This window comes from Pteropus alecto, unplaced genomic scaffold, assembly GCF_000325575.1.
Source record: "Pteropus alecto unplaced genomic scaffold, ASM32557v1 scaffold21, whole genome shotgun sequence".
In the NCBI taxonomy this organism is placed as follows: Eukaryota; Metazoa; Chordata; class Mammalia; order Chiroptera; family Pteropodidae; genus Pteropus; species Pteropus alecto.
The window spans coordinates 25,613,837-25,625,353 of record NW_006436282.1 but is presented as its reverse complement, the minus strand read 5'-3'; the positions used below and the strand labels follow the sequence as shown (position 1 = coordinate 25,625,353).

Genomic DNA, 11,517 nt, shown 5'->3' with positions numbered 1-11,517 from the left:
GGTCTGTGCAGCAGGGAGCTGAAGGAGGGTAAGAAGCCACCCCATTGTGACCTAGGTGGAGAGTCCCACCCATCCCCCAGCTGTGCAAACACTAAACTGCTATAAAGGGACTCTACAAATAGAGTGAAGGTTACTATTAGCTGATCTTAAAAGAGAAAGACGATTCTGGCTTGTCAAGTGGCCCAACATAGTCACAGGAGCCCTTAATCATGGAAGAGGAATGCAAAAGAATGAGGAAGAGAAATTCGAGGTGTGCAAAGTAGGTGTCTCAGGCAAGGGCACTACCTAGAAAGGCCTCCACGTGCTCATGGGAAGCATGGAAGGAAGGCAGGCAGCCTCTAGGAGCAAGGACCAGCCCCTGGCTAACAGCCAGAGAGGAAGCAGGGGACCTGGGCCAAACAACCACGAGAAACTGGAGTCTATAGGCAACCGAGCAAGCTAGGAGGCAGGGTCTTCCCCAAGGCTTCAATCAAGAGCTCATCCAGCCAGCGCCTTGGTTTTTACCTTGTGAGACTCTGAGCAAAGACACAGTTGAGCCATGCTGTGTGTACCCAGACTCGTGACTCATAGAAACTGTGAGCTGATGAATGGTGCTGCTTTAACCCTCCAGGTATGTGATGATTTGTTATGGCAGCAGTAGCAAACTAATACACTGAGATCCTCCAAGAAACAGAATTTAGGGATAAAGGGAAGGAAAAGCAGAGTCAAGAGAAGCCATGAGAGGGGATTGACCCACAAAGTCCAAAACCTAAATAAAGTCATTGAAAAGACGAGGGACTCGGAAAAGGCAGGAGAGGAAATCATTAGAGAAACCATCAGGGAAAAATGTCCTGCATTTAAAGGACATGAGTTCCCACATTAGAAATGCTCCACCCGGTGGAAGGGTCCCACGATGGCACATCATCTCCTGAGATTTCAGAGCGCTGGGAACAGAAAGAAGACCCAACACAGCTTCTGGAAAGAAAAAACAAGTCACATCAAAGGATCGAGATCAGAAGGGATTTGGACTTTCCAACTCAAATGAGATACCTTGGAAACCCACGGAGCGAAGTCTTCGAACGTCTAAGGGAAGTCCGGCCTAGAATGCTGTTAACTAGCCAAATTACCAGTTAAGTGTGACGGTGGCTTAATGACATTGTCGGACAGGTTAGCTCTCGTGATTGTGTGTCCCAGATCATCCTCAGATGCTCCACCAAAACCAGGACTTAAACCAAGCGAGGAGAAAGGGCAAGATGTAGGCGCCATCAGGGAACGGAAGTGGGGAGGCTGGAAAGCGCCGGCCTTATAATAACAAATTTTGTAGAAATATCAGACCCTTAAAATTTGTTTGGAATAAAAATTGAAGAAAAAAGAAAACACGCATTGCAAAGATATAAAAATACATAAAGGATGAAATGGAGTCAAGAGCAGGACCTGGGATGCACATTCGGCACTCTCGAACGCACACGGCCCGGCCTTGATCAGTTCCAAGAGCAGGACCACAGATTCAGCTCCACGCTTCCACCATGCTGAGACGACAGAGACAATGCAATCACTTATAAGATTTATAGTGTTCCTGAGACAAACACTCTGCAGCTGTTCAACAGAAATGCAGCTTTTGCTAATACCTGAGACAAATTTCTCCTGCGGGCCCTCATCGGAAGGACACCGCATAATGCCATACTTCGTGTCCTTGGAACTATCCTGGTGATGTATGCAGCAGTAAATTTGCTCGTTCTTAGGGTGTCCAACAAAACAGGCAGATGGTTCAAAAAAATGGAAACACAATTAAGCCAAGTCCCAGAGCCAAAATTACGTGTTCCAAGGGTAACATTTAGAAATGCATGTCCTTCGACCGGTCCTCACTGAATATTGTTTCTTACAACCTGGGCTATTTTTTTTCCCCCTTGCTTCTTCGTATTTACCCCAGATTGGGGTTGGAAACATAAGGTAGATGAGACAAACTCAGGTGGCAAAAGGTCTGAGGTTTTTTTACCTTCCTTTCAGGCCAGCCATCTGGCCTGCCGGTTTCCGAGACGCCTACCCCACCCAGCACTAACGAGGACCCCTCACTGCCCCTGATGCCGATAAAGACAGAGGGGAGAACTGGATTTTCACTCGCCACCTGGCAGAAACGAGGCAGCACCCCATTTCCCCACCAGCATGGCGTCAGAGGGGGCCCGCTAAAACATGAGATTGAAATGTGATCCGAAGTCTCATAACTTAATACCCTGAATCCACATAACACAGTTTTAAAAATCACTCATATCGAGAACTAGGAAATTTTCAACTTGAGAAAAGACAATCAACAGATGCCAATGCTGAAACCACACAGATGTTGGAGTTATCTGATGAGAATTTTCAAGCACCTATAATAAAAATGTTTCAGTGAGCAGCTACGCACGTTTGAAACAAATGAAAAACAGAAAATTTCAGCAAAGAAACAGAAGATATAGAGAAGAATCGAATGAAAAGTTTAGAACCAAAAAATTCAGTATTCGATTTGAAACTCTACGGATGGTTCAACGGCAAGAATGGAGAAGACAGAAGAAAGAATTAGTTAAGTAGAAAGCGAAACAAAAGAAATTACTCAATTTGAACACCTGAGAGAAAACAGACCAGGGAGACAAAATAGCAGAGCCTTGGGAAGCTGTGGGATATAAGAAATGATCTAATATTCATGTCATCGGAGGCCGGGAGGGAGAGAGGACGCAGGGCCTGATAATGGCTAAACATTTCTCCACATGGCCAAGGAACATAAACCTGCAGATTTTTCAGAATAAACCTAAAAAACTTTATGCCGAGATACATTGTAATCAAACTTCTGAACATTAAAAACAAACATAGATTTTAACTTTGAGCTCTACCAGTTCAACCACTTCTAACAAATTGAATGAAAAAAAAAAGGAAGTCATCTTTTCTCTCTTAAACTAAGGCGTTTCTCTGGCCCCTTTACCATTCATCTCTCTCTCTCTCTAATATAATTCTTTCTAGAAGAAAGCAATAGAAATGTCATTCGAATGCCCCTCAAGTGCAGTTTCTCAGCCTGTTTAAATGGAGGACTCCTTAGGTAAAGTAAAAAGCTTTCAAAATGTAACTAGAAGTTCAGAATAAACTATCAGGTCCAAAAACTAAATAATAATAATAATAATAAATACAAACATCTCAATCATCTACCTACTATGGTCATCTGCAGAATAAGTGATTACATAAAAAAGCCACATAATTTGCCACAGTGCAACTTGGCTTCTGCTGGTGGAAATGACGCTTCTGAAACATATCATTTCTCAAGAAGTAAGCAAAAGAATCGTTTTGCCATCTGGGAAGCTTTAGACAAAATTCCATAATAAAAACTATTTTTAAATTCCAGGAAAGGCATGATCTATTATGGTGTTGGGAGTTGATAGGACACCTCCCTAAATGATCCTAGGGCAAAACATATCAAAATTATAATTATAGACTTTTTTTTTTAAATTTAAACATTGCATAGGAGTGGGTAAATTTGTCCACAAATTCTTAAATGCTTTTGTTGTTAAAAATAATTAAATTATGAACTGTGTATTTAAATAGTTAGAAAAAGAATAAGAAAATAAACCCAAGGAAGAAATGAGAATGAATTTAATAAACATAAAAGGATAAAATCAATGGGTTGAAAACTGAGAAACAGTAGAATTTTTCAGTGCACAGGTTCTTTGAAAAGCCTGACGGAACTGGTAAATTTATGGCAAAGCTAATCAAGGACAAGGCAGAGAGAACCCAAAACACACAGGAGAAAGAGTTAGAAGCAAAAATACAGTTTTAAAGGTTATCTGATAATAGAATGTGCAGTTTTATATTTAAAAGCTTAAAAATATGAATGAGTCTAGAGACAGAGTAATTACCAGATCTCTTCAAGAAGTAGAAAAATTATATTGGCCAAAAAAATGGAAGAGTCATAATCGAACTGGTAAGCAGCTTTTGAAATGGCTCTGAACTCCCTCCTGCTGTGTGCTTGACCCAGCGATTTGCTCCTCTATGCAAAATACAGCGAAAGTGACAGGATGTCGCTTCCAAGATTAGGTCACCAGACTTCGGTCTTGCTCGCACCCTCTCTGTCTCTGGCTCTTCCCGCTTGCTCGCTCTCGAAGCTCGCGGTAGCCACTGCCCTGTGGAGAGGCCTGTATGGTAAGACGTTGGGGGCAGCCTCCAACCAAGAGCCAGCAAGAAACCCAGGCCCTCAGTTCCACAGGGTACAAGGGATCGAATCCTCCAACAGCCAGGTGAGCGAGCTGGAAGCGGACCCTCCCCATCCCTTCCCGGGGCTGACGCCCTGACTGCTGCTTTGTGAGACCCTAAGCCAGAGCACCCAATGAAACACTCTCATGACAGTCACTATGAGAGAGTAAATGTTGTCATTTTAGGCCACTAAGTTTTGGGGTAATGATTATCTAGCAATAGATAAATAATATACAAACTATCTCCAAAAAATGTACCAACCTAGGCAAGCCTTTTAAAGAGGGGGGGTAACTCTTTAAAATCTTCGAGAAGTAGATCAGTTCCATGCTACCTAAACTTTACCAGAATGTAGACGAAAGCTGGCACTAATACTTATGAATCAATATGGTTCCTGATTTTCCTTTTGGAGGGAATCTTAGATTTTTATACCAGGGTTATAAATTGGGGAGCTGGTCATAGAAAAAGAGGGATATCAGGAAACATTCTTTACCTAATAAAAATAAATAAATATCTATTTCAAATGAATAGTTAACATTATATTTAACAGGAAAACACCAAAGCATTCTCATTAAAACCCAGATTGCCCATTATGACCTTATTATCTTACATCGTCCCTGAAGAACAAAAATAGAAAGTGTGGGATAAATATTGAAAAGCCGGAGACATAACTATCATTACTTGAAGTCGTTTCTCTGAAAACCAAAGAGAATCAACTGAAAAATTAGTATAACGAATAAAGTAATTCAGTAAGTGTTTACATACAGCAGATCATCCAAGGCGGACCTGTGAAAGTACTGTAGGAAATACAGTCAATATAAATTTGGCAAGTAAACAAATGTAGATATATAATTAAAGACGTGAAAAAACGTGAGTTCCGTGAGGAAGGAAAGGGTCTGTGAGGACGCGCCAGAAGGACAGACGTAACGGCCAGTCCATGTTTGCTCGACTGTGGCCCCCAGGGCTCTCGTTCTCAAGGGTGTCAAGGCAATGACCTGTGGATAAACGCTCAGGGCCTGGCACAGCTGCCACCCTGGACATTTCTGACCCCGCCTTCGGAAAACATCTCGGGGGCCTGTGTGGCCCACGCCCTAGATCAGCACCTGCCTGGGCCAGCCTGCGGGCACCCGATGACCTCCCAAGGGGCGCACGCCCAGGGGAGCTTCCGGAAGCCGTTCCATCCTCCTCCTCCTCGGCGAGGCGAGCCTGCCCCTGAGGTGTTCTCCTGTCTAACGCTCGCCTCTCCCACGGCAAACTGTGCTGTCCTCTCTACAGCCATTTTCCTGGGGCATAAAAACCTCCCGATACTAAAAGAAAAAGGAACAATTCAAATAGAGGTCTTCCTGGACTCTCAAGGCGGAATAACAAAGCCTTTTGCGAGTCAAGTGGCTTTCATGGCTTTGCTTTCAACGAAAGTGATGGAATTAGTAGCAGAGGCAGGGCCCTGACAAAGCAGGTGGGTATACAGTCTCTCAGGGTGTAGACGCTTTTTAGGGTTTCGACTCTGTTAGGGTTTAGAGACCACCGCGCTAGAAGCCCGAGCAGCGTCTCCTTGTCCGCTATGGTTGGCTGTGCTCCGGCTTCACATATGAAATAGTTGTGCGATTATTTCAAACATTTACAGTGGCCCGGTCTCCGCCGGTTCCCACCAGCCAGCCGACTTCTTGGACAAGGGACAGGACCCGCCAGACTCCGCTGCTGCCCAGTCCCACGTGTTTGCACAGTCTTCGATGCTTACGAAGTTCCCACAACAACTGCCACCCGCTGGGATGGGGTCTGGACTCCACCTGCCACCTGGGTGCCATCTCATTTAATCCTGCTCCTCCCCCATCTCTAACATTCCTTTGGACCACTATCCTCAGGTCCTCCCTCACCTTCGGCTCTTCCCCATCGGTGTAGTTAATGTAATCACTTCCTCATGCGAAAATCTCCTCCCTCAATATTTCCCCCCCCCGAACTATTGTCCCATCTCACCTTTCCCCTCTCGATACGAAATCCTGGACTCGGTCTTCCCCTCATGCAGTGTTTCATTCTGATTTTAACTTTTAAAGTGTTCACAAGTTCATGTACATAAGCAATATGAAAATATCCTTATTGTAAACATATCGAATAGTCTAGAAATAGTCAAAAGTCAAAGCATTCCTCCACCCACACTGGTCCCAACCTCTTTCCACTGCCCTTTCTCATGTGAAATTTAGAATTGTTCCATCCACACTTTTATATGCTATTTTTGGTAGCCCCCCTCAGTCACAGGGGATACATTCTAAGGCCCCCCGTGGATGCCTGAAACCACAGGTAGTACAAAACTCTATGTATACTATGTTCTTTCATAGACACACATACCTCTGATAAAGTTTAATTTATAAATTAGGCACAGTAAGAGATTAACAACAATAACTAATAATAAAACAGAACAATTTTAACAATATACTGCAATAAGTTACGTGAATGTGATCTCTCTCTCTCTCGAAGTATCTTATTGTACTGTACTCACCCTTCTTGTGAGGCGTTGGTGGGATCATTCCTTAAACAAGGTGGCCGTCACCCATGCTTTCTGATTATGTTGCCAGAACACGGGCAGATAATTTTTGTTTATGAGAGCGCGTGGATGCTTCGCTCCGTCCACTACACCTGGCTTCATCATAGGCCCTGCAGCAATGCCACACGGTACCAGAGTTCATCCATCTTCTGTGTTTTATGTCCTGGGGCCTCCTTTGCACTGTTATAAATGTATGTTCTGTTAGGCGCCATCTTCCAGAAGAGCCCGGATTCATCACAAATGAAGACTTGCTTCGGATGATATCCTAGATCCTTAATCAGCTTCTTCATCGGCGGATGCAGACTCCGCAGTAATTTTTTTATTTCTCAGTCCAAACCTGTTCCTGAATCTGTGTGACTGTCCCTTACTTACAGTAAATGGCTTGGTATCTCTTGATTCAGGGAAATGATTCCCGAAGTCTTCGGATGGGCTCAAAGCTTTCTGGCTTAACATATCGTAGATGAGAACGCGTTCTCTGCTCCCATCCTCCATCTGCAAATTTAACGCCTTGTCCGTCTTAACTAAGCACTTACCACACACTGTGGCCGTGACTTTTGCAGTTTGAGGTGCAACAGCAAAACTAGCGTGAACTTCTTTTTTCCTTCTTCATAATTTCACTGATAGAAGATTCGTTCTCACCAGAGATTTTAGCAACCTCGGCTTACAATTTTTTCTTCTTTCCTTATTAAGCTGAGAAATCTCACCTTTTCACTTAAAGGAAGCACGTTACAGCTCCTCTTTGGCGTATCCGAATTGCCAGCATCGTTACTCTTGCGCTTTGGGGCCATTATTAAGTAAAATAAGGGTTGTTTGAACACAAGCACTGCGATACCGACAGTCGACCTGACAACCAAGTTGGCTACTAAATGACCAACAGGTGTGGAGCCTGGAAAAGGGGCGAGTCACTTCCGGGGCGGGGTGAGCAGGATGGCACGAGATTTCATCACGAGACTCCGGAGGCATGCAAGCGAAAAACTTGTGAATTGTTTATTTCTGGAATTTCCCATTTGACATTTTCGGACCTTAGTAACTGAAACAGCGGAAAGCGAAACCTCGGATAAGGGAGGACGGCTGTATTTACATGCAGATGTGTTACATACGTAGTTTCGTGCTGTATTGCCTATTCCTTCTTCTCATAAGCTGTTTTGGCAAATATATACACACACATATATGTAATGTACATACATATATATGTGTGTAGTTCTTTTCTCTTCTTGAACATTGCCTGGTGTTTTATAGAGTGCACCATAATTTCCTATTAACCAGCTTGCAGGTTATTTCTAATGCACTTCCCTGTTGATGGACTTTTAGGTTATTTCTATTTTTTCCCTTTAAAAACAAGTATTATAACGACTATCCTTTTATGTACATCTTTGCGCACCTGCAAGATCATCTGAGGAGAGTGGGAGGAGCTAAAGCAATTGGCCTTTGTTTCTGGGGAAAGAAAGAAAGCAAGTAACATGTCTAAATTCTTTGTAAATGTGCTGACAACTGAACCTGCTGGTAAATAGACTAATGGTATTTGCTAGATCTCTTATCTATGGGATGCTCTTAGTAGGTTATAGCTGGTTAAGGACTGGTCATGGTAAATAAACTTAGAATTTATGGATTTGTGAGGCTAGACTCCTGTAGCAATACACGGTGCCAGAGTTCATCCATCCTTCTGTTTTATGTCCTGGGGCCTCAAGCAACACACTAGATAGGGTGAAAAATGGCGAAGCCTGCTCACCTAAAGGCTCCCTGCTGTGAAGTGTCCTACCCACCTCACGTGAGAGCTTATCTATTTATTACTTTGGGCCAGAGAGCATGTCCAGTGTGAAAATGAGAGCCCTGGGAGACACGTAAGATGATGCAGTTCTCCCTGCTTTGCCAGGACCTTGATTGCCAGTGTCCTTGAAATTACGGGTAAAGCTTTACATGGATAAGATCTCTGATGCGTGAGTTGACAGTCTGCTCCTGCGTTAGCATAGAGATTACTGGATGTCGCCAAATTGTCATCCAAGAAAGGCTGTATCAGTTTCTATTCTCACCAAGAGTATGAGTTTGTTTCTCAGCAACACTAATGGTTTCACCAATCCGAGGGCCAATAACTCACCGACATTTAAATGTGTATTCTTCTGTTCATTAGTATTATTTTTGCATGTTTTTTTGATTCGTGTGTGCGTGTTTCCTGCTAATATTATTTGCTCCTTTTTTAGGTTAAAATTTTCTTGAGAAACATCTGAGTGTAATGGTGAAGTATGTAGATTCTGGGTCGGGCTCCTAGTCTGCCACTTGCTAAGACTGTGCCCTCAGAAAAGTTACCTACATTTTAGTCGCCTCATTCAATGCCTAGTTCATGTCATGAGAAGATATGAGATAATCCATGCAAAACTGCAAGAATATCGCCTGGCACATAGTAAATGCTCAAACGACGATCGCCAGTCATAGGAGCTCTTTATATACTTTGCATATTAATGGATTATTCAATTTGTCGTGAATATTTTCTCCTAGTCTTTTGCTTCCATTTTAACTTTGCTTATAGACATTTATCAGGCAGGAATTTTTTAATGCAATCCGACTTGTCATTTCCTCCTTTACGAATTTTGTTATAACCTGATTTTTCATCCGAACCATTTTATTAAATCGAGTGCTCCGGACTTCAGATCACGTCTTCCGGCTTTGTGGTCGGAATCTTAGGATTTTTCTTCGGTCTCACCGGACATCACTCTCGTTTTTCTTTCATGGAGGGCGATCGGTAGCCACTCCTTTTTCACTAAAGATCACGTCCTTTTGCCCTGGCTTCTCTTTCCACATCACAGTCCCTGGACGGCCTTATTCGCAATCCTGGTCTCAACAATCCCCACTAGGCAGATGACGCTGACATCTTCTGAGCAGTATTTTCGATCTTGATGTCCCACAGTTACCTTAAATGTCTTCTACATATATTCAGATAGAATGATCTCTAAGGGATATCGTGATGCTTTTTTCCCTTTACTTCCAGCACACAGTATGTGTGGAATATTTTTTATGAACAAAAGAATACAAATATGTCGAAGTAATAAGAACAGAATCTCTCTAGGACACGAAAACTGGTAGAAGTGGTCGTCGCAATGGGAGAAGACATACTTTTCGTGTTAACGTCTTTGTGTTTTTTAAATTCTGTGCCATGGTATGTAATGCCTATTTAAAAATAAACACGAGTCTGTAAGTATATAAAAGGGACTCTCTCATCAGCCGCACCGAACCTCGTCCTGTGTTGGCCGGTGATGTCACCTCACTATTCGGCCTCTGCTAAGCACTTGGGCATCATCCTCCACCTCCTCAAATGCACATCCAAGTACCGTACGGAAATGGCACTCTGTTGAAATGCCTCGGAAATGGATCCCTGTCCCACCGACTCATTCGACCCTAAGAACATACAGTAAGTCTAGCCCTGGGATACAGATGAGATGGATGATGCCCTGTCAGCAAAATACCCTCACAAAGTCCCACAGAACAGCCACACCGTACATTAACATAGTATTCCTTAAATAACTGATTCCTTAAGCCACTTGCAAGTATTTATTTAGGTAATAGATCATAAAACGTTTTTATAATACACATAAGAAAAAACACATTTAAATGAATAAAAAATAACAGGTGACAGAATTTAGTGTTTATAAATGAGATCAATAACTTTAACGATCAGAGAAGAAAATCAAAGTGTGTTTAAAAGTTGAGGTCATGCTTTACAATATTTTATAACAAAAAATATTAGGTTTTTAAAGGTAATACACTGCTTAATAATTTTTCAAATGATTTCATAACGGATTTCTAGACTGTCATATGTGGACACGAAAAGTAAAAAAGGCAATAACTTTGGCAAGCAAAGTATTAGTCCATAGCAGCTTGTAAAGTTTACTTTTCTATGTAAAGATTCTCCAATTTACATTTGTTCTTGTTACGGGAACAGGAAGAACTAATATGCCGAGTGTATTTGAGGCACCTGTAAGCTGTACAGCAAAAATACTTTAAAAAGCCTATATTTTATGAAAATGTGCACCACACAGCATTATAGTAACTGAGGAAAGGTAAACCCTGTGATTGCTGTCTTCTAAATAAGACATTTAACCCCCAAATCTCACACCATAACCCCTAAGTCCACATCTGTTGTTCGCAGGCAGCCTCAAGCTTTAAACTAATGTGCATGTGCTTCTTATCTCCATTACTAAGAATGTTCCTGCAAAGTCCCATAGAAATTTTTTCAGTTCTCTAGTAACAAGAGAGATCATGATCTATAAAGGACCACAACCTTTAGGGAGGAGCACGGAGGCCAGAGAAAGAATGAGCAAGTCAGAGGTGGCTGTCTCCAACCCCTGGAAAACCTTTCTAATTTGAGACTCAGAGCTCCAAGAAGACAACTTAAAATTTCTTACTTAAAGGAAAAAAATTATCACGAATAACTGAATAATTAGATTTCTCGGTAAATGAAGCTTTTTAAATTAAGATTAGCAAAATCGACTATGCTGAATTTTTTTCCTATCATTTATGAATGACAGAAGAGAAATCGATTGAAGTTTTACATACAAAAGATATAAATACTGCATAATATGTAGTGAATATTGGCACATACCCTTTCGTATTTAAAGCATAAAATGTAATTGGCATATCTGATGCTAAGACACATTTATGAAAAAGCTCAGAAAACGCCTAAATGGTATGGAAACGTCCCACAGTTTAAGGCTTTCCAATGGTCTTGTAGCAAGCATCAGGTTGCCAGAGGCGAATATCAACAAGGACTTGATTGAGTTTCTGCATCCAGAGAT

At 42.1% G+C, this 11,517-nt stretch overlaps 1 protein-coding gene across 2 annotated transcripts in view; it reads right to left on the bottom strand.

The window, feature by feature from the left end:
- Nucleotides 1-10,250: 10,250 nt before the first annotated feature.
- ANLN (anillin actin binding protein) overlaps nt 10,251-11,517 on the bottom strand; it is a 47,296-nt gene continuing 46,029 nt past the window's right edge. For both annotated transcript variants that reach the window (XM_006912065.3, XM_015589460.2), the window contains exon 24: nt 10,251-11,517. This exon is cut by the window's right edge and continues 41 nt beyond it. In XM_006912065.3, coding sequence (XP_006912127.1) covers nt 11,429-11,517 — 89 coding nt within the window. In that variant the 3' untranslated portion in view covers nt 10,251-11,428.